This window comes from Pipistrellus hanaki (genome assembly GCF_964339955.1).
Source record: "Pipistrellus hanaki genome assembly, chromosome: 4".
Lineage (NCBI taxonomy): Eukaryota > Metazoa > Chordata > Mammalia > Chiroptera > Vespertilionidae > Pipistrellus > Pipistrellus hanaki.
The window spans coordinates 35,233,509-35,257,418 of NC_140506.1; the positions used below are offsets into that span (position 1 = coordinate 35,233,509).

Below are 23,910 nucleotides of genomic sequence, written 5' to 3' on the forward strand. Positions count from 1 at the left end.
CTTGCCAGCACTCGGGTGCTTGTTCTGGAGCAGAGAGGCTGGTGGGAAGGAGAATGACACTTGCCTGAAAACTGGCGATTTAAGAAATAGTCTCAGCTTGGAAGGGAAAAATGGTAGGCTGGTGCCACATTTTGGTTCAACACACCTCTACCTCCGTGGAGGACGAAGGGACCCCCATGCTGCTTGAACCTCCTAACAGAACGGGAATGCAGCCTCTACCTCAAAGCCCTGATGCTGCTTTCAGGCGTCACTGATATCTCTCTGTGCTCAGCCTATCTGTCCCGGTATTAAAATTATACTTTTTAGTGACAAGGTGCCTACCATGGTCTCTGCTAAGGGAACAAACCCAACCACCACTCTGTTGTCCTGACGAGTCTGGATCTCCTGGATACTTCCTCTTCTCTGTGCCAGATCTGCCAGGACAGCGCTGAGGTGCTCTCTAGTCACCGTGACCTCCAGGTTCATCAAGGGCTCCAAAACTTGCTTATCAGCGGTCTTCAGAGCCTAAAAAAATTAAAGAATGCCAATCCATTTCTAAATTGGAAGTCAAATTTCTGTTTAAAAATATCCTTAGCTCAGTCAGGTGTGGCTCAGTGGTTGAGCACAGACCCAGGAACTAAGAGGTCACTGGTTTGATTCCTAGTCAGGACATATGCCCAGATATCAGACTTTGCTCCCAGTAGGGAGTGTACAGGAGGCAGCTAATCAATATCTCTCATATCGATGTTTCTCTGTCTCCCTCCCTCCCATTCTCTAAAAATCAATGGAGAAATATCCTCAGGGAATTTTAACTTCTAGGATAGAGATACTAAGGTCAGCCTTCGTAAGTCAGGAGGCTTGGGGTATAGAAAGTTAATTTTATAATTATGGATTCAAATAAGACTATAGAAAATCAGGTCTCGCGGTATAAAATATTAGAAGATGGTTCTAAAAGCAAGTATTTTAATGCAAAACCAGTCACCTACGAGGCTAAAGCATCCCCACACTAAGGAACGCATGGAACTGTTTCCTGGCATATCAGGACCCTGGGGGTTAATCCAGCCGCAGTAGGTATTGGGTAACCATGCCAAGATGACCAGATTGCTTGATGCTTTGAGAAGGGAAGATGCTTATCCTGAATGTAGCAATTCTTGATTATAGGTAATCTTACTTGAATAAATATGAACTTCAATATTGAAACCAAAATTCGATCCTCAATGTCCTTTATATGTAGGTCATCTTTGGCCAAGCTGTCTTCTACTCAAACCTACCAAGCTTGTTTCTACCGGCTATGTGTCTGAGACAGAGAACAGAATTGCCACTTAAGGAAACTTGACTATTTGCCCAAACCAAGGGATATTTCATAGCTAACGATGTTAAACAAAGATTTATTAGATCCTCTTGCAAATAAAACCCAGTGGTTAAAAAAAATAAATTCTCCATTGACTACGAGGCTCAGGAAGCAAAGATAGGTCGGCACTACAAGTGCAGCTGCCTGCAGATCAGAGTACACTGCTGTCAGAAGAGCCACCTTAAAGGAAAAAGGATCAGGGTGAGTATATACCTTCTGTACACATCTTGAGACACAGGCAGAAATCATAGTTGAGGAGGTACCAGGATGAATGATCAGAGAATGTAAAGTAATTGCCACATCTTGAACTGGGGATCCAAGCAATGGTCCTAGGCAAGGGGGAACATCTGTATTAGGACTCAATGTGCAGTGAGGAGTAACTGAGAAATGTAAGGAAACAGGGAGAGCACTTCCAGTTTAGCGTAAGGAGCTTCTTTGGAAGTCACCACTCTGTCCTAACAACAAGTAGCAGGAATCTGGCCTGACAAATCAACAGCTCTTCTTGGATCTATTAGGTGGGAGGACAAAGGATAAACTACTGCCCCCAAGAATGGAGAGAGGGCAAATACGGAGGGTCACAGCTTCCTGAAACAAAGACTTGCTAGAGAAAATGCCCCAGGAACCAGCACCAGGGTAAGAAAAACTGAACGGGTGATTGACAGTGACTGGAGGCTTGGTGTGGACAAGCTTGGGGGGAACTGTCACGAAGGGGACACAATTCTGAGAGATTTACCTCCAGAAGCTCAAGCAGGTTCTCACAGTTCTAGTAACTATCTGAGAAAAGCCTCCTGGCGCTTCGTGTGGGAAGAAGAAATCATTCTGAAATACAGTTAACCCTTGAAAATGCAGGGAAGTTAGAGGAACCGACCCCCAAGCAGACAAAAACCTGTGTTTAATTCTTAACTCCTTTAAAACTTAGAGTCGGCCCCTTCCCCTTTGTATCCATTGCTTTCGCATCCTTGGATTCAACCAACTACAAATCAAAACAGCACTTTAGGCCCTGGCTGGGTGGCTCGGTTGGTTGGAAGTGTCCTGTACACTGAAAAGTTGCAGGTTCAATTCCTGGTCAAGGCATATACCTAGATTACAGGTTCGATCCTGAGTTGGGGTGTGTGTGTGAGGCAACCAATGTTTCTCTCACATCAATGTTTTTCTCTCTAAAATCAATTAAAAAAAACACCTTGGGTGAAGATTAAAAAACAACAACAGTACTTTAGACTCCAGAGCACTTTTTTCATTTTTAATTTGATTTTGAGAGAGGAAAAGAGAGAGAGAAGAAAGGAGGGAGGGAAAGAGAGAAACATCGAATTGCTGTTCCACTTATTGATGCATTCACTGGTTGACTCATGTATATGCCCTGACTGGGGATCGAACCTGACAACTTGGTGTACCCAGATGATGCTCTAACGAACTGAGCTAACTGACAAGGGCCAGAGCACTCTGTTCCTAACAAGGCCTGCACTCAGGGGAACCTAGTTAACCACAGCCTAACCTGCAAGGGTATCATCATCATCAGAGGCTGATGGGGGAAGTGCCCTGTTCCAGTCCACTCTAGCTATCCTGTCTCACATAAGGGGAGTGAGAAAAACTAAGATACTTGTGCAATTGACAGTCCAGAGGCAAAGGTTCATTAAAAGATGGAGACCTAACCCTAGGCTAGGGAGGGCTGCCCTCCCCACACCTCACTACATTACTAAATTCCTGTTTACAGCCATTCCCTTTACCCAGTATAATATGTCTGGCTATCAAGAAAAAATTACAAGGCATATTAAAAGGCAAAAAGCACAATTTAAATAGAACAAGCACCAGAATCAGACACAGCAGGGATGTTAGGATGATCAGATCGGGAATGTAAACCAACCATGATTAATGTGCTAAAGGGCTCTGACAGATAAAGCCGACAGCAGGTAAGAATGAAGGGCATGAAAGCAGAGGTAGATGGAAGTCCTGGTTAAGAACCAAACAAACACTGGAGCTCAAAAGCACCATCACATAAACAGGGATGCCTCTTGATGGGCTTACAAGTAGACTGGACAGGCTGAGGAAACTAGTTTCCGAGTCAGGCTGGCCAGGTGGCTCAGGTGGTTAGAGAATTGTCCTGTACACCAGTTCGATCCCCAGTCGGGGCACATATGGGAGGTAACTGATCGATGTGTCTGTTTCCTTCTCTCCTCCATTTCTCTCTGAGTTATATATCAGCAGAAACCTCCAAAACTGAAAAAGCAAACTATACGTAAGACTGAGAAACACAGAACAATGGGATAATTATAAAAGGCATAACATACACATGATGGGAAGGGAGACTGAAATAGTCGTTAATATTGGGAGTGAGTGTGATATTCATGCTTATCTTATCTGAGGCACCGTACCTTGGAGGCATGCACTGTGAATTCCATTTTCAATGGCCTCTCGGGAGTCCTTCAGAATGTCTTCACTAACGCTTTCAGCATACTCGATAACTGGCACAGCAGATGACGTTTCTTCAGTTGGCTTTGCTTCCAGTTCTACAGTCACAAGGTGCCGTTTGTCTCCTATAGTCCTATCTACGGTATCTGTAAACGAATACAGATTTGTTCTGAAAAGGTGTCAAGGTGCCAAAACTGGGAAAACTGCAATCAACAAGTTCAAGCTCTCATGAAAGATTAAGTGAGAAAATACTAACAATGGCACTAAATGTAGTATGAAAATGTCAAAGTAAGTAGTTCTACCAAGAAAATATCTGCTTCCATGTTTATCAATGCTATAAACCTGCTCTGAATCACCAATTAATACTGTTAAGATGCTCTGAGACAGATGATCACACAAATTTTGATATGCAGATTATACTCAAACTTTTTGAAACATCTCTTATGTGATTGAAATTCTAATTACAAGTTTTATTTAAAAGTAAACATTTAGAGTGCAAAAAGTCATCTAATGAAAATTAAAAGGACATTAACTCTGATAAAACATACACACTGTTAAATTTCACATATTCTCCTAGTAATGTATTTAAAGTTTATGCTTCCCCACAAACTAGTGAAATGTCTTTTTGTAAAACTGAAAATTTCAGAGATACTGAAAATAGTATCTCATTAGCTAACAACCAATAGCTTTCACCAATCTGCAGTATTTTACTAAAACAAAACTGCTATATTTATGTGAGTGACTATGTAATGCAGTGATTCATGGTCCAAATTCAAAACAAATAATTATAGTTTACAATTCCTCTTGGTATATGCAATGCAAATATGCTACTCAACAATATACCCAACATTAAGCATTTGTAATAGTTGCAAAATGACTATTTTCCTGCCTCCTTGACAACTAACAGTACTTGGCATTCCAGTATAAGGAAGAACCCTCTCTTCTTCCCTATGTATTTGTTTATTATGATTAGAGATTCCTAAATTCCTACTTTTCCTCAGTGGTATAATTACTGTATTTAATTATTCTGGTATTCAAATTAATCCAGATTTGGCCAATGGAGCCTCTACAAGTTGGTTCTGTGTCCTTATGACATGCCCTCAGCATTTTTGAGCATTTCCTTTCCTTCTTACACAAGATGATTCCATTGCATGCTTATTTTTTAGTGTCTTATTCCTTAATAATACTTGCCTTTCCCTTTTATTTTTTCAAAAAAAAAAAATATTCTTATTTTATATTCTGCATCTGATAATTCCAAATTCAGAGGCCTTTACTGGTCTGACTAATGTTTGTTACTTCCATTGCCTTTTTGCTCATTGTGCCTTTTCTCATGGTTTTATGATTTTAAAACTTTTAAAATTGTGACTTTATATCTGTTTTTCTGTGGGATTTTCTTTCGGGCCTGGGCTGAAGATACATTTATGTAGAGAAGCCCTTTGTTTGTTGTCACCAGGTTCCTGGGAATATTGCCAATCCAAGAAAGCACTGTACACTAAATTCTTCTTGTTTGGAGGTTTTCAGGTCATACTGACTATAAATTTAGGCTAAAAACCCTATCAGAAGCCTTTGGCTACACATTCTTAGAATTTTGCCCCTTGCCTCCAGAGCCAGTTAGACAAGTTTTCTTGTATAAAGATTTTCCTTGTTAATTATTTCCACGAGGATGTGGCTCTCATAGCTAGTGTTGGTGCTGGTTTATTTTCCAAGGTTCCTGCTTCAGTTTCCTTCCAACCTTGGAAATTTCCACTAAGTTCTAATTAGCTCAGACATTAGTTTTAAAAGTGTTATTTATATTTTCCCAGCATTTTTAGTTTTTCCGGGTATAAAGTTCAAGAACAGAAATATATGTGTCATTTGCTCCTTTATTCTCTTCGTTTAGTTTTTAAAGTTTTTGTGAAAATTTTCTCTTTGTAGAAATCACTGAGTGGCTAAAAGCACCTGGTATACTAAACATCTTTTCTGTATATATTTTTAACAAACCTGTCCATGTTTTCTCCTTAGGAAGAACAGCAATAATATCATGTTCTTTTGCTTAAGGGAAACTAAATTAAAACTATGAATCAGAATTCTTACATTTTGGACAGAAATATAAAAACTATTTTCATCAGTATAGGATTATTATACTTATTAAGTAGTGAAAATTATTTTCCACTCACTTTATAGAGTAAAAATAACACATCAACTTCACTCCTCTATTTCCTCCTTTTTAAAGCTACGTGTTTCAGTTTTAGGTTTTGGGTGTGTGGTTACCATTAGGTTTGTGAAAAACAAAGCTCCATATACGCAGTTGTCCCTTTTCTTTGGAATGCATCTCATCTAGGAATGAGCCACCTACTTCCATGGCTCATTCTATTCCATGACACTGAATCACATCTGCGTGATGAGTCACTCACCCAGTAGATGTAATGAGTGATAATGGAATAGGCTGTTTAAAATTTTTTAATCCTATAGAAAACAAACATATAAAACTTGTCATACTAGTGACTGTGAATCCTGCTTGCAACTAAACAAGAGATTCAGAAGACAAATCTTAGAAAGAAAGAGATAAAAACAGCAGATGTTTTATTTTTTACCTGTAGTACGAACTGAATTTAGGATGGTCTCTCGGTATGCCACCTGAAGAGGCCCTAGATAGGTTTCCAGTCCATATTCCCTCTTGATTCGGTCATGAATAATATCAATATGTAACTCCCCCATTCCACATAAGACAGTCTTAGTTAAGAAAGAAAAAAAAAAATCAAGGAAAAATTATGTTTACCACAAAATACTATATATAAAGGTGTATCAGTCTATGTTATTTTTCATTAATTACAAAATGAGTTTCTTTTACAATTTTTTTGCTCCTACACCAAAACATTGTTTTTAACTTTTCTGATTTGAATTATTAATTAAAAGTGAATTACTAGGCCCTTCTCTTCTATTATTATTATTATTATTCCATGATACTTACTAGCTGAGCAAGTGGCATCTAGTGAGACCTACATTTCTCAACATTAGAGCTAAGCTCTGGCCAGTGGGATCTGAGTGTAACTGATATTGGCAATTTCTGGGCTATGCTCTTCAGGAAAGAAAAAATTCTCTTAAAGAAACAGCAGGAAACTGTCTTGAAAGTGGATGAGGGCAACATCTTTTAAATGGGGGAAATAACCTTTCTCCCAAACATCCCAACCATCCTGGCCACCTTACAGCTTATTAGGCAGTCCCAACTTCCAGACTAATTCTGGCCTTTATGTGACAGAGAAATTGACTTTTATTTTCTATGAACCCAATGTTGTTTTGGGCCCTTGTTAGAACAACCAAATTTGTATCAAAATCAATCAAGACATGCTTTTTTTTTTTTAAAGCAACAATGGCTATTTCTAAAGAAGGTCCTTGTGTATAAGAAAGAATATAGGGCAAGAAGTCCATATTTGCTCCATTTTATTCATTTGCCATCTCTGTAGTGAAAGAGATCTGGCCATTGCCCTCAGTGACTGAATGATTATCTCTAAGTCAAGATGCTGCCTGACCAAAGTATCTCTTCTTGTTTGGAGGCTCTATCCATCAGCTAGTCAAACAATGTGATGTATAATGCAGGTTTTGGACTAGCCATATCAGTTTCAACCTGGAGAGTAAAGGTATCAACCCGAACCTACAGGAGGTTCTGTAGGCTAAAGGTCAACACACAGGCAGTATGTGATTGAGCCCAAAGAAAACTAGACACCAGCCCGGCCGGTATGGCTCAGCAGTTGAGTGTCGACTCAGGAACCAAAAGGTTTGATTCCTGATCACGGCACATGTATAGGTTGCAGGCTCAATCCCAGTGGGGGCTAACCAGGAAGCATTCAATTGATGATATTCCTCTTTCATCGATGTTTCTATCTTTCTATCCCTCTTCCTTTCTTCCTCTAGAAAATCAATAAAACAAACAAACAAACAAAAACTAGACACCCAAGGCTCAAGTTTGGCAACACTCTTTGCCAGGAGGGTAATACAACCCTGAGGATGAAGAAACCTTATTTAGAACTGTCCCATGTTGAAAAAAGAGATAGAGGAAAATGTAAACAAGTGGAAGATTTACTGTGTTCATGGACTGGTAGAATCAATACCATTAAAAAGTCCATACTGCCCAAAGCAATATATAGATTCAATGCAATCCCTATTAAAATAGCAACATATTTCACAGACCTAGAACAAACTCTTCAAAATTTTATATGACAAAAAAAAAAACCAAATAGCTGCAGCAATCTTGAGAAAGAAAAACAAAGTTGGAGGGATCACAATACCAAATATCAAGTTATATTACAAAGCCACTGTACTCAAAAGAGCCTGGTACTGACACAAGAACAGGCACATAGACCAATGAACAGATTAGAGAACCCAGAAATCTATCTAAGCCATTATGCTCAATTAATATTTTACAAAGGAGGCAAGAGCATAAAATGGAGTCAAGACAGTCTCTTCAATTAATAGTGCTGGGAAAATAGGACAGAAACATACTAGAACACCAACTTACACCATACACACAAAAACAACAACAAAATGAATAAAAGACTTGTAAGATGTGAAGCCATAAAAATCTTAGAAGAAACCATAGGCAGCAAAATCTCAGACATCTCTCATAGCAATATGTTTACCGATATGTCACCTAGGACAGTGGAAACTAGGGAGAAAATAAACAAACGGTCTACGTCAAAATAAAAAACTTCTGCACAACAAAAGAAACCATTAACAAAATAACAAGAAAGCCCACTGCATGGGAGAACATATTTGCCAATAATATATCCAATAAGGGTTTAATTTTGGTTTAATCTCCAAAATTTATAAGGAGCTGATACAACTTAACAAAAGGAAGGTAACAAACCAATTAAAAATGGGCAAAGGACCTAAGTAGACACTTCTCCAAAGTGGACATACAGAAGGCCAAAAACATCAGGGCACATGCCCAGGTTGTGGGCTCAATCCCCAGTAGGGGCCAAGCAGGAAGCAGCCAATTGTTGATGTTCTTTTCTGGCAGTTGCCCTCAGGAACAATGCTCGAAGTCACTATTCATTGAGAGATGCAAATCAAAGCAACAATGAGGCCCTAGCCAGTATGGCTCAGTGGATAGAGCAGTGGCCTGTGGACTGAGAGTCCTGGGTTTGACTTCGGTCAAGAACACATACCTGGGTTGCAGGCTCCCGGCCCTCGTCAGGGGCATGTGGGAAGTGAGCAATCAATGTGTCTCTCTCACATCAGTGTTTCTCTCTGTCTCTCCCTCTCCTTTCCACTCTCTCTAAAAATCAATGGAAAAAATATCCTTAGCTGAGGATTAAAACAAAACAATGAGGTACCACCTCCCACATGTCGAAATGGCTATCATCAATAAATCAACAAACTTGACAAGTGTTGGTGAAGATGTGGAGAAAAGAGAACCCCCGTATACTGCTGGTGGGAATGCAGACTGGTACAGTCTCTGTGGAAAACAGTATGGAGTTTCCTAAATGAACTAAAAATGGAACTCCCATTTGACTTAGTCTTCTCACTTCTAGGAATATGTCCTAAGAAATCAGAAACATCAGAAAGAATACATGCACCCCTATGTTCATAGCAACAACATTTATAATAGCTAAGATTTGGAAACAGCCCATCAGCAGATGAGTGGATTAAAAAACTGTAGTACATCTACACAATAAAATACTAAAAAAGAAAGAACTCTTACCATTTGCAACATTATGGATGGACCTGGAGAACATTATGCTAAGCGAAATAAGCCAGTCAGAGAAAGGTAAGTATCACATGACCTCACTCATATGTGGAATCTAATGAACAACATAAACTGATGGAAAAAAAAAATATATCCAGAACTACAGAATCATCGAACAGACTATCAAACTTCAAAGGGAAGGCAGGGTGGGCGGGTGGGAAGAGATCAACCAATGAACTTTGCATATATACGTAACCCACAGACACAGTTAAGAGGGTGGTGAAGGCCTTGGGTAAGGGGTGTGGGCAGGCAAGGCAGGTCAATGGGGGGAAAAGGAGACTTTCAACAATAAATACTTAAAATAAACAAACAAATAAATGCTAATAGCTAAGGGGAAAAAAAGAAAAACAACTGTCCCAGACTTTGTATCTCTTCCTTTAGTTGATTCTAATTTGTATCCTTTTGCTGTAATAAAACTACAACTGTAAGGAACAACAACAAAAAAGACAGTATATGATTGTTACACTTTAATGTAAAGTTAAAGAGGTAAATTATTTGGAAAAAAGCAAGTTGTAGAATAATACAAACAGAATGACTTGTTATATATATGTATGTACATATATATTTAGAACAAATATACTATGCTTTATAACACACCACAACAAACCAATGGATGTTTAAAAAAGTGCGAGAGCTTATACAGGTATCATCAAGTTTTTAGTGGTTACCTTTGCAGAGTAGGATTGAGAAACAGGAAAACTTTAATTCTTTAACCTGTATACTTGTGTGTCATTTGATATTTTAAAAATATATGTATTGGCATTTTTTATCTTTTTAAGCAATGTTTTCTAAAACCTTATGTAAACTTTACCTTGCCTGCCTAAAAAGATACAGAATGAACATCTGTTCTCCATATACAGCCAAATTCTGTATCTACTTCAGAATTCTATTTCCTCCCATATTGTTGGGTTGTAATATATCACTTCTCACCCAGCTGATGTGTGTCAGTATCATCAAAAGCCCCTTTATACCCTCCCTTTAGTTTGCTGCTTCTATCAGCCTTAGCATGAGAGATTCAAGGCTTTGTCTTGGGGTTGAACCTCATTTGAAAATTTCACAAAAGGCTCTCTTCTGGATGGTCTAAATGTTGTAGAGTGGTTTATATAAGTGAGGTATAATTATTTTAAGGAATTAAGGAGAACTTGTCTATTTAGATTGATAGTCAACATAATAATTAGAAGTTTATTATTATGAGAACCAAAAAAAGAAAGTTTCCTTTTCAGGGGCATAGATCTATCAATGTTTCAGATATACGTACTTCAATACGCATGCTACATTATTGACAGATATCTGGAATTAAGAAACAATAGGCCTACCTGTCCAGAGTCAGGATCAAGTCTCACTTTTAAACTGGGATCTTCACGCTGAAGGCATTTCAATGCATGATCCAAATCTGGTGGATGAAAAAACAACAACATTGGGGGGGGGGGGGGCATTGGTATATGTACAAAAATAATAATTTAATAAAAAAATATATTAAAAAAAAATAAAACTGCTAAAAAAAAAACCAACAACAACAACATGGTTGTCTTTACATTTCATTTTTTAGATAATGAAATATCTAGTGAGAAAACATTATAGTGAGGAAAACAGATGAACAAGCAAACAAATTTTGAAAAAAACAAAGTTTACAAAAAGAGCCATAACTGTTTTTGTGGAGAATAAATAAGGTGATAAGATAGAGATGGGAGGCTACTTGAGATTGGGTGATCTGGGAAGGCCTCTCCAGGATGATTTGGGTAAAGACATAAAAAAAAAGTGACATTAAAAAATGGTGAAGAAAAAGACTTTCAGATGGAGGAAATGGCTGTGCAAGGAATAACTGGTTATTGGAAAAACAACAAGGAGGCCAGTGTAGTGTAGCACGGGTGGGCAGCTGGAGGCCATGGTGAAGAGTTTGGATTTGCAATAAGAAGCCAGCCACTGAAGGGTTTAAGTGGACAGTAGCATCATCTGAATGTACTCTGCAAAGATCAATCAAAGAGCTGACAAAAATACCTTCAGAAGTAAAATACCTTCAGAAACATAGGCAATAATGAGAAGTAGATAAAAGGAAGCTAAACTACATTATGAAAAAAGGCCCAGTGCACGAAATTCATGGTGTCTCTCAGCCCGGCCTGCACCCTCTCCAATCTGGGATCCCTTGGGATCGGCCTAAACAGGCAGTCAGACATCCATCTCACAATCTGGGACTGCTGGCTCCTAACTACTCGCTTGCCTGACAGTCTGATCGCCCCCTAACTGCTCCCCTGCTGGCCTGATTGATGCCTAACTGCTCCCCTGCCTGCCTGATGGTCCCCAATTGCCCTCCCCTACAGGTCTGGTCACACCCAACTGCCCTCCCCTGCCAGCTTGTTGCCAACTGCCCTCCCCTGTAGGCCTGGTCGCCTCCAATTGCCCTCTCCTACTGGCGATCTTGTGGCAGTCATCTTGTGATGACGTGAGGGCAGCCATCTAGTGATGATGTCATGCAGAGGCGTGATGCCACCTAGGCTTTATTATATAGGATGTTAGAAGCTCCACAAAGTGTAGCTGAAGTAAAGAGCTGAGCAATAGATTAATGAACTACCTTATTCCACAAACTATTACTGTTTTTACTTTTGTTTGGGTGAAAGATGAGGGTTCAGAACAAAGGAGGAAGAACCAAGAAATGAGGCCAGGCAAGAAAGAATCCTAGTAACCTCCACTCTATTCGGCTGCTGCCTAGCTAAAAGACTGCTTTTACCAGACTCCTCTGCATCTGGGTAGCCATATATCTAACTGATGGCCAATGACGTATAAAAAAATCTTAAAAGGGCCCTAGCCAGTTTGGTGCAGTGGACAGAGCATCAGCCAGTTGACTGAAGGGTCCAGTTGGATGCCGGTCAAGGGCATATGCCCAGATTGAGGGCTCGATCCCCAGTAGGGAGCATGCAGGAGGCAGCTAATCCATGATTCTCTCTCATCATGGATGTTTGTTTCTTCCTCTCTGTGTGAAATCAATAAAAGTATACTTTTAAAAAAATCTTAAAAGAGAAAGGGGCACATGTTCTTCCTCCCCATTCCTCTTTTCAGTGGCTAGGAACTCCAGTGTGATGCCCAAGGCTCCAGCTGCCATCCTGAGATGACTAAAGATGACAGGAGTGATGCACTCAGACAGGCAGGTCAAAAGACTGGAGGCTGGGTGCTCATTGTGGACTCTGCCGAGGCTACCAACTCAAGGTACATTTCACAACAGAGAAAAACAAACTTTTGTCACTAAAGCAACTGTTATTTGGGGATTTTGTGCTATATTTAACCAAATCTAATTGAAAGTGACATAGCTAGAATAATGAGCTAAATATATCATACCAAAGAGTTTGGGTTTCTGCTTTAAATAATGAAAAGCCACTGAAGGATTCTGAGCAAATATGTTAAAAAACAAAGTATATAAAACTCAGAAAGGTCAATCGACATTACAAAGTATATCTTCACAGAGTTTCAAAGATTGATCAAGAAAAAGTAGCAATGTTTTAAATGGTGTTGAGAAACTGAGCCAGTTATGAATTGGCTACTGACTAATTTAATATACTGCAAGGCCAGTCCTGAAGTCAATTACTTAGAATCCCATAGGTAGCACTGCAAGAACAAGACTAAGGACTAAGAATATGATATTTAAAAAAAAAAAAAAAAAATGTACAAGATATAAGAAAAGAAAAAATAAAGGGAGTTTGTAAAAATCAAAACATCTTAAATAAAAAGCAAGGCCAAACACAAGAAATACTTAACAGTAAATTCTGATAAAATTAAACTATTTTATCTAAATTATCAGGGCATTAATTAATTAATACACCAAGACTATTTGTACCTGGCTGCTTAGCTACCGAAGGGGGTTCTATGGTACAGAAGAAAACAGGTTCTGGAATCTCCACCCCCGCCAATAACAGTCTCTCTGCTTCACTGTTGTGTCTCTGCTTCTTTTCTCCCTCCTTTTCGGCTCGACGAGCTGCAGCCAGTGCGCTGGACTTGGATGAGACGATGGTATCTCCAGTGGCCGTCTGCAAACAAGGAAGATGCCTTGGGATAAAACATGCTGTAGGCACACACTCAGCTTCCACCAAGATTCACGAAATAAGAAAAAATTTAATGTGGCACTTCCTTTTCATCAGTTCTTAAGAGACAAATTCCTAAAGCTCATATTAACTTTGCACAGGCAAATCTAATTTAACCTGTATAAGAATTCTATCCAAAATACTGCTGTAATAAGTAACAATTAACACAACACACCCACAATACATATCCAAAATTCATTTAACAAAACAAATGTACTTCCCTAAATTTTCAATCATATGTGAGGCAGAAGTCCATTACAGTATTTTACCACCAATAAAAATTTATTACTATTTAAAAAAAATCCCTTATTAACTAAAGTATGCGATTAAACATACCCTGACCATGCAAAAGTGACAGTAGCTTTCTTGTAAACTTCTGTTATTTTTAAAAACCGTAATTTTATTTTTAAACTTATTATGAATTTCTGTGCCAGTTTTTGTCTCTGTAAAGGTATTTCTACTGAACATTAGCTCAGATTTCTGTAACTCAAATACATACAAGGAGTTCTGCCTTCAGACAGACAGAGAAACCACTGTGATGCTAGATGTCCTATTTCCCGATCATGGAAATTTTCTATGAAGGATTTTAAATCTTGCAATTTCATAAAGAATTTAAAATGTTAAAATTACAATGTTTATCCTAAATGCCAAATATACCAAAGGTTAATGAGTAACTGTACTTAATTTAATACATATAAAAGTGGAATGTCCTTAGTTTTAACCCATCAAAAGCATATACAGATAGGATCACGTATTTTCATCCTATAAAAGTCATGGAGGCCTAAATTCACTGGTCTAAGGACTAAGAACAGAGAAAAAGAGACAAAAATCCTTGTCCTCATGGAGACTTCGTTGCCAAAATATCCTAAGTTAATACATCTGTTTTAAGGTTAGATGAAATTATGTGCAGTGATCAAAATAAGAAAACCATTCAATAGCAATAACAATGTTTTATATAATCTTAAAATGTATGTATGCATACATGGATAGTATATTATTTTACTTGGATTTAAACTTTACATGAATACAATCCATACTGTTAATAGTTTTCTGTAATTTCCTTTTTTTTCTATTAAATGTATGAGATTCAACCATTTAATGACTGCTACACAATATTCATTATTCCACTACTACTGATGGACATTTAGATTATTTATGGGTTTTTGCTATTATAAAATACCTACTTCAAAAATCTTTATTGTTGAGATTATAGATGTCCCCCTTTTTCCCCAATTCCTAGAGAAACCATTTCATCACTTACATGCTTAAGTCCAACAGTCAAAGCAATGTTACCAGCAGTCAGAGAAGGGATTTCTACATGTTGGTCAGCAAATGGCAAAAGCAGACGACTTATTCTCTCCCTGTAATACCATGATTTATATTAGAAGTATTTTTTTTTAAAAAAAGTACAGCTTTAGAAAATAATCTAAGCTTCTACTTACGTGCAGTTTCCATTAATATTATGGACGGCCAACTGGGGTTTTATCATGCCTGAGTAAACGCGCATAAATACCAGCGGTCCCCGCTGCTTGTCATGGAGAACTTTAAATGCCAGTGCACATAAGTCATCCTTATACCACTGCCTGCAAAAGGTAAAGAGACATTCCAAAAAACCCTTTAAAATACACTTCCAACATATTTATCCAGATCAGATCATAACCACTGCACAAACTTAATCTTGACGTCCTCCAAAGAGACTTCATATCTTCTAGTTTAGCTACCCAGACTGATTAAACAATGCCAGTAGCACACTTCCTCCACTGAATTATTAATTCCTCAAAACTAAAAACAACGGGGTCTCTTCCAAATATTACCTCAATTTGCAAACAATTCCATAACCAAGAGTTTCCTTCTCAAAAAGACATTCCTAGGAACATCACAACACTTTCTCAAAAAATCCTGTACAGGGTAAATAAATACTTTCCAATTATAGTTTTTACACTCTCCTCCCACTTACTCTCCAGTCATATCCAATATAATAAAGAGTTAATATACAAATTGACCAAATAATTGAACAAGCAGGCTGTGGGGGGCAACCAGGCTGATGGGGGCGGCAGTTGGGGGCAACCAGGCCAGCAGGGGTAGAGAGGTAGGTGGGGAGGGGGGGCAGTAAGAGGCAACGAAGCCGGTGGAGGCAGAGGCAGTTGGGGCGATTAGGCTGGCAGAGGGGGCAGTGAAGGGTGACTAGGCCAGTGGGGAAAGGGCAGTTAGGGGCAACTAGGATGACAGGCGTGGGAGGTGGGGTGAGGGGGAGGCAGTTAGGAGCAACCAGACCAGCAGAGGGGGCCAGTTGGGGATGACCAGGCCATCAGGGAGGGGGCAGTTAGGGGCAACCAGGCCAGGACACATAGGCAATGAGAAGTGATCAGGCCAGCGGGGGCGGGGACAGTGGCAGTTAGGGGCAACCAGGCAGCAGGCAATCAGGTGAGCAACTAGGAGCCAGCAGTCCAGGATTGTGAAAGGGATGTTCCCTAAGGGGTCCTGGATTGGAGAGGGTGCAGGACCCTCCTCCCTGCCCCCATGCACAAATTTCATGCACCAGGCCTCCAGTCTACACTAACAAAAGAGAAAAATGCTAATTGACCGTACCTTCGCTACACCAACAGCTAATCAGAGCGAGCATGCAAATTATCCCAACAAATATGGTGCTTAATTTGCATATGCTGGCTGAGGGAGGGAGGAGTGAAGACTGAAGACAACATAGAAGGAAGAGGAAGGGAAAGTGGAAAACAAGGCGGTTGCTGGAGGGAAAGCACAGGTGGCGCTTGCAGCTGCAGAGGTGCGTGTGGCTGAGGAGGCTGTGGCCGGGTGAGTGGCTGGGACAGGGCATGCCTTGCCCACCCCACCCAGCCCACCTAAGGGTCGGGGGCAGGGAGGGGGAAGTGGGGGGGAGGCGGGAGAGGTGGTGGGAGGGAAGCCTGCTGGACGTCTTGCAGGAACTTCCTGCAATAGGCCCCTAGTAACCATATAAATATACACTACAAATTTGAACTTGTTTATAAGTCAACATTCAATTTGTATTCATTGATAGGATTTTGTGTACAAGCACATTTTTCTTAGGAAAAGCTCTCTATTTTCATTACTTTCAAAGTAGGTTAGACATTTCTATTACAGAAATTCTCCAATCTATCTTCCAGTTTTTAACTTTATTCAATAAGTCCTTAGATAGAAAGCTTAAACTAGGCACTGTTCCATGTGCTTTTTAAACATTAACTCATTTGATTCTTGTAACAATCCTCTGAGATAGGCCCTACTCTTTGCATTTCCCAGATAAGAGGTTAAGCAAATGGGGAGAGGTAGAATTTAAATCCAGGTAGAATACAGTCCATGCTCACAGTCACTTCGTTGTAATGCCTCTCCCAATTAAGAGATATGAAAAGTGGTTAATTTCCTAGTTAACAGTATAAAGTCCAGTTTCACCTGCCATTTTGCACAGCACTCAGATTTTAGAGGATTTGTAGGAAGTACAAAGTTGTTAGTGGCAACAAGAGTCAAACAATGACCTTTATTTATAGCCACAAAATATTTTGAGCTTATAAAAAAATCTTGAAAGCTAAAATAGATATATTTATTGGACATTCCTTTTTTTTTTTTTTTTTTTTTTTTTTTTAAACTAAGATGTCAGGGCCAACATACGTTTACACAGCAATAAAGCCACATTCTTAGCTCGATCTGTAAATGCAGCAGGTTATAAGAGATAACAGATGTTCCTTCCAAGTGAAAACTACTATGGCACTGTATTATATGATGTACAATGATATTTTCCACCAATGCTACTGAAAAAAGCGGTGACTCAGGGTTATAACACGTTAGTCTATGTACGTGCATACTTACAGGAATTCATAGTTGCGCTCTTCAGGTGAAGGCAAGTACATGGTAATTGCATCTAACAGGGGCTGGACCCCTTTGTTTTTCAGGGCACTTCCACAAAGCACAGGTACTGCTGTCTGAGCAAGTGTGACTCTGTGTATTGCAGTCTGTAGCTAGAAAGCAAAGGTATAAATAAGTACTTTATGTGACCATAAGATGGTCACATATATGCAGTATATTTGTCTCAACCAAAATAGCCCAGAATTAGATGTCTTTCCTAACCAACCACGTAAAACATACTTCCATCATTCCTTATGGCCTTATTCTTTGTTTTTCTTTATAACATTAATTACTACCTGGCATAATATTAGATACATATTTATTAGTTTATTGTCCACCTCCCCTTCTATTAAATGTAGAATTTATAAGAATTATAGTAAGGTCCAATGAAAACACTGCTAAATCCCAGAAACTAGAAAAGTGCTTAAAATAAAGTAGGTATTTAAAAAATATTTACTGAATAGATGAGCTCATATATTTGTGATTTTACTTTGATAATCTAATAAGCTGGTAAGAATTAAAAATATAAATATGAGTTACAATTCCTTCAAATGAAATAGAGATCCATATTAAATAAAATCCAAAAGAAAATGAGAAATCAAAGTAAAAAAAAATTTTTGAAAGGAAAGCTTGGGTTTACCTGCAAGCTACTGGTAAGAGAAATGGCTGGTCAATTCTACTTTAGATTGTAAACTCTTTGAAAACAGAAGTCATGTTATGTGACTGTAGGGCATAATAAAAGCAACACACTTAAGCACTCAAATACTAACCAATAAAATATTGTCAAAATTATGGCATTCCATTCAAAAGAAAAATTTTTTTTTTTTTCCTACCTCAAGTAATTTCAAATGGCTCAAAATGAATCTACAGATCTTGTGTTTTTCTTTAATTATTTTTGGGGGAAATAATTAAGTGAATTTGCTAGACTCATCTTAGATCCCATTATACATATTACCACTTAAAAACACTTTTTTTTGGTAATTCTTATGTTTCATCAAGGAAAATAAAGAGTAAGTTTGCCAAATTCATGGGAGAAGGGTCCTGGCAGGGAAAAAAAACACACCAAAAAACTGGAATGCCTTAAATCTGTCATAATTCAATTATTACTATACTTTGTCTAGTCTCTGGTTTAATGTTTTTCAAAAGAAAACAAAACAAAAAAGACCTGCAATGAGTTTCCACTAAAAATTAAAGGCGATTCAGAAAAAATTGTTCCGATTAAAATGATTACTGTAGTTGGAAAAACCAGGAAAATTTAAATAAAAAATGTCAACCTCTGATTTCCCTAAAAATACTTAGAGAAATGATTACAATGAAGAGAGAAGATTGAGGAGGAACAATTAACTTCTCCTGATTCAATACAAATAAAAAAGATTTCATTTCTAATTTTGTAAAATATAACCAAAAATAATCACACCATTATTAAGTAACTGTATTAAGTACTGGATTTATCTCAATATTCTTCTAATTTTTGTTTAAGTCAGCATAGTTTCCAATGCTATGCAAAGTCAGAAAAACAAAAACAACACAAAACACAGAAAGCAAAGTACATCCAATTAGGAAAACTTGGTCAGAGTAAATATATAATAAAATTTACCTTTTCAGGTGGGAGCAAATCAAAATTTTCACTAAATTCTCCTAAAACCAAGTCAGCAAATTCATCATCCAAATCTGCAACCTATAAAAAAAGGCTTTAGTTCTATAACTTGTATTTGTTGTCAACTATTAACTTAAGCTAAATACTCTAAATATACATTATCCAAATATTTCAAGACAGCTCCATGATTTATCTAACTTATCCAGACCAAGGATTTCTTCCTACCTTCTAAAAGAGAGTTTTTCTTTCAAAGGAAAGGAGACTAAAAGTTGAAGACATGTTATGAGTTTCCTAAATTCATGGGAAGCCTGAGCCAGATTAAGCATCACATTAAATTGCTATCTACTCAGAGAGTTCAAAAGCAAACACACAATTTATAGTCAATAACAACAAATACAATGGATTGCTGTTTTTAGCTAAATTTGGGGGTCTTACGGGTTCGATTCCAGTCAAGGGCATGTACCTTGGTTGCGGGCATATCTCCAGTAGGGGGTGTGCAAGAGGCAGCTGATCGATGACTCTCTCTCATTGATGTTTCTAACTCTCTGTCTCTCTCCCTTCCTCTCTGTACAAAATCAATAAAATATATTTAAAAAAAATAATAATAAATTTGGGGGTCTTAGTTTATAAAACTTTTATCTGGTACTCCTCTAATATTTTGAATGTTCATAAGATCTTCTGAGAAAGTCAAACTAAAAGGACTAATCTTATTGTAACTAATCCTGTGCTAAAGAAATAACTTAAGTTGGGCAGTAGACATAATTTCAATAAAAATGCATTTATCTAATTCGTGTCCATTTAGCTAATCATTTGCCATTATAAAATAGAACTCAGCTGACAATAAAGTTAATAAGTTTCAAAAGATTATAATAGTATAAAGGAAAAAAATTACAAATTTGAGGAGAAAAGCAGACTTTTAATAGCCAACTACTGTAAAAATGTACCAAACTACTAGAGCTATCTCATCTAAATGGAATCATTTGTCCTTTTGTGATTGTCTTATTTCAATTAGCAAGTTTAAAGTCCTCAAGTTTCATTAATTATGTATCATGTCAGAATTTCCTTCCATTATAACCTGACTACTATCCCATTGTGTGTATATACCACATTTTATTTATCCATTCGTTGATAAATACCTTCCACCTTTTGGCTATTATAAATAATGCTGCTATAAACAAGAATGTCCAAATAACTCTTTGAAACCTTGCTTCCAATTCTTTCAGCTATAAACCACGAAGTGGAATTGCTAGATCACATGTTAATTCTATTTTCAATTTTCTGAGGAACAACTATACTGTTTTTCACAATTCCTGGGGTTACAATTTCTCCATATCCTTACAACAGTTATTTTGTTCTTTGGTAGAAGCCATCCTAACAGGTGTGATGTGGTGTTAACTCTCTAATTCTACACATACGTATATATTCCTTATCACTAGCTCTTTATTACCTACTGATAGTATATAATGAAAATAAAGAAAATTTGAGCCTTTAATGTCCTAGAGAATATGCAAGTTTATGTTGATATCTCAATTAGATTATAAAATCCTCTTTAGGTTTATTCTGATAGCCCTTTTATATAAAACCTCAAAGGAAAACCAATTATGTACCCAATTACTGATTAATAAATGTCAATTCCACTTTTTTTTCTTTTTATGTGCCATCCCCCCAAATTAGAGAAGCAGTATGAGTTCTAGCTCTAAACATACAGATCTGGGTTCAAATCCCAGCTCTGCTATTTATTAGCTATATGAAAACTTATTTTACCATTGTAAGCCTCTGTTTCCTCATCTGTAAAATGGGGATAATATATGCTATTCTGAGGATTAAATAACATATGTAAAGCACTTAAGTTAGATCATAAGTCTTCAATAAATATTATCCAATATAAATATTATCCAATAAAATTACTAATAACCATTGTCATGTGCATAAAAAAAAGTTGAAAATTACTATACAATGGGAAAGAATTACTTCAAAATAACTTCATACAGAAGATGAATGAAAATAATTAATTATAATTTTGACCAGTTTAATTTAGAAGAAAATCAAAGAGTTCAGACTCAAATGTTCTTCTTTACCATAAAATTCAGGGAGTTTATTTAAGAGATGTTTTATTTATTGTTGTCTAAACTAACAATATCATATAAATATTAACTTCTATTTTCTAATAAGATTTTGAGGGTGAAATGAGGTAAAATTATATATCAACTATAAAACTGATGGTTTTGAAATTTTCTAAATAATTTGACATCTAGTCAAGGAAAAAACAGACATATCTTTTGACCTGACAATTCCACTCCTAGGTTTCACTCTAAAGAAATTCTTACATATGTACACAAGAACATACATACAAAGATATTCACAGCAACACTGTAACAGAAAAAAATAAAAAAATAAAAAAATAAAAAGGTAACAACCTCAAAGCTTATCCACACAATAAATTCTAGTATAGCCCCAGTGGATAGAATGTCAGTCCACAGACTGAAAGGTCCCAGTTTGATTTCGGCCATGGGTATGTACCTTGGTTGCAGGCACAATCCCAGTAGGAGATGTACAAGTGGCAGCTAATCGATGTTTCTAACTCTCTATCCCTCTCCCTTCCTCTCTGTAAAAAATCAATAAAAATATATATGAATATATATAAATATATATGTATATGTATATATTAAAACAAAAATAAATTATGGTATAATCATATATTGGCACACTATATAAGGCTGAAAATGAAGTATAACCGCACATAACAACATGGAAGAATCTCCAACCCAATGTTGAACAATGTAATAAAATACAAAAAAATTCCATTTACATAAAGTTCAAAACCATGAAAAACTATGTTCTTTTGTTTTATATTTTTATTGATTTCAGAGTGGAAGGGGGAGAGAGAGAGAGAGAGATAAAAAGCATCAATGATGAGAGAAAATCACTGATTGAGTGCCTCCTGCAAACCCCCTACTTGGGGATAGAGCCCACAACCCAGGCATGTGCCCTTACCAGGAATCAAAACGTGACCTCCTGATCATAGTTCAACACTCAACTACTAAGCTACACAACCTGTACTATGTTCTTTAAGAATATATACATTTGTGGTAAACCATAAAAAAAGCAAATGAAAGATAAACTCTACAATCAATACAGTGGTTGGGAAAATAATTAGTGGAAGGGAGAGAGATGAATAGAAAGTGCACGTGGAGATTCAAGAGTATTGCTAATGTTCTATTTCTTAGGCCGGGTGGTGTTCATTTCATTTTTCTTTTATTTTGTATTTTCCATATGTAATTTTATATTAAATTTCACAATAAGGTATTTTTGTAAATTTATAAATATTTATGCAACTTTAAACTCAAAGTATTTATTATTTTACTTGTTCAATTAAGGCATTCCTTGCTTCAGTAGCCTCCTTCAGCAATTTAGGATCACTCTTTTCCAAGAGGGGTTTTCTCTCAAAGTCTTTTCCATCATCTGAATTGGGATTCCAAAGAAGTTTTTCTTTATTTACTACATCCACCACTCCTTTGAAAGTTTTGGCTTCACCAATTGGTAACTATAAATCAGAATAAGATTAACATTATTAAATGATCACTCAATTAGAATGGCATTGGTGATAAATCTTATCTTTCCCCACATTCCCCCAAATGTCCATTATTATTACCACAATCTTACCTATTTTTTAAATTTATATTCCACTTCTTCAAAAAATGATTTGAAGTATCGTGTTTCCCCGAAAATAAGACATCCTCCGAAAATAAGACCTACTTACAGGTTTCCTCCTGAGTGAAATATAAGGCATCCCTTGGAAAATAAGGCCCCCCTAGGCTAAACATGAGAGATTTGGTCCACTGATTCTGAAAGAAATGGAGTCACAAGAAATTCACCAAGAAATTCAGGAATTGGATTGTTATGATGATGTTCCAGAAGATGATGACATGATGGTCATTGAATAAATGAGTAAATTCTTGATACTGTAGGATTCAGTTTGTCTGGTTTGTGTTGACAACTACCGTTACTACCATACCGTATACAGGTAATAAATTTCCTTTATTTTCATTTAACAATAAATGTGTACCGTATTCTTCTTCATGGAAAAATAAGACATCCCCTGAAAATAAGACCTAACGCATCTTTGGGAGCAAAAATTAATATAAGACACTGTCTTATTTTCAGGGAAACAGGGTAGCTTCAGAAATATGTATGTCATAATAAAATAAACTGATGAGGAAACTGAGGAGTTGTTACTATTGATTAACCAAATATTAATCAACCAACCTGTAAAAGCAAAGGCTTTGCCTTCAACTTCTCTCTGATGCTTTCAACTGCATAATTAAAACTGTAGAAAGCAAAATAATTATTCAGTAGTTAAAAATGTTAAAGTTTTAAAAACAAGTTTAAGAATGTTCTCTAAAAGTATAACCCTTTCGTGGCTTCTAATGTTCACCACTTCAGTTTCCATAAGACATTTTGGGGGGGAAAATTCAATGTCAATTTCAGATAAATAGTAACTGACTATCAGAATCCTGCCACATAGGTAATTTAAGGGTACCTGAATTGGTCAAGATCACAGATAATAAATTACAGTCAGGATTCAAATGCAAGATTTGTTTTGGTATTACCCTTCAAGGATTCTTCTAATAACTGCATTTGGTATTACACATGGCTACCAGCTTTCTTCCAAGAGCCAGACTTTCTAAACTTTTATCTCAGGCATTCTTAAGGTTAGCTGCTATTGCTGCTCATTTCTGTGCTAACAGTGGGGTTGGCTTTGGCATACTGTCATCTTTGGCACATGGGCTGACTTATTCTGGCACCAATGTCTTTGACAAACAGCCTAGTACCCAGTCACTTTCCTCCCCATCATCACAGGTGCTATAAGTCAATTAAGGTAATACTTACATCTACCTCAAGGAACTCCAAA

The 23,910-nt window shown here is 37.2% G+C and overlaps 1 protein-coding gene across 10 annotated transcripts in view; it reads right to left on the bottom strand.

Moving 5' to 3' along the window:
- GFM2 (GTP dependent ribosome recycling factor mitochondrial 2) overlaps positions 1 to 23,910 on the bottom strand; it is a 55,638-nt gene that overhangs the window by 16,668 nt on the left and 15,060 nt on the right. For 8 of the 10 annotated variants that reach the window (XR_014794927.1, XR_014794928.1, XM_084882621.1 and 5 more), the window contains 12 exons: positions 23,265 to 23,325; positions 22,363 to 22,542; positions 18,999 to 19,079; positions 17,366 to 17,514; positions 14,974 to 15,114; positions 14,793 to 14,892; positions 13,288 to 13,477; positions 10,778 to 10,854; positions 6,310 to 6,448; positions 3,700 to 3,882; positions 1,544 to 1,659; positions 322 to 504 (listed from right to left, as the gene is read on the bottom strand). Coding sequence is in view for 6 of the 10 variants with exons in the window: in XM_084882621.1 (XP_084738747.1) it covers positions 322 to 504; positions 1,544 to 1,659; positions 3,700 to 3,882; positions 6,310 to 6,448; positions 10,778 to 10,854; positions 13,288 to 13,477; positions 14,793 to 14,892; positions 14,974 to 15,114; positions 17,366 to 17,514; positions 18,999 to 19,079; positions 22,363 to 22,542; positions 23,265 to 23,325 (1,600 nt within the window). In the remaining 4 variants the exon portion in view is untranslated. The remainder of the gene's footprint in view (positions 1 to 321; positions 505 to 1,543; positions 1,660 to 3,699; positions 3,883 to 6,309; positions 6,449 to 10,777; positions 10,855 to 13,287; positions 13,478 to 14,792; positions 14,893 to 14,973; positions 15,115 to 17,365; positions 17,515 to 18,998; positions 19,080 to 22,362; positions 22,543 to 23,264; positions 23,326 to 23,910) is intronic. The other 2 variants (XR_014794929.1, XR_014794930.1) reach the window with 1 other exon arrangement.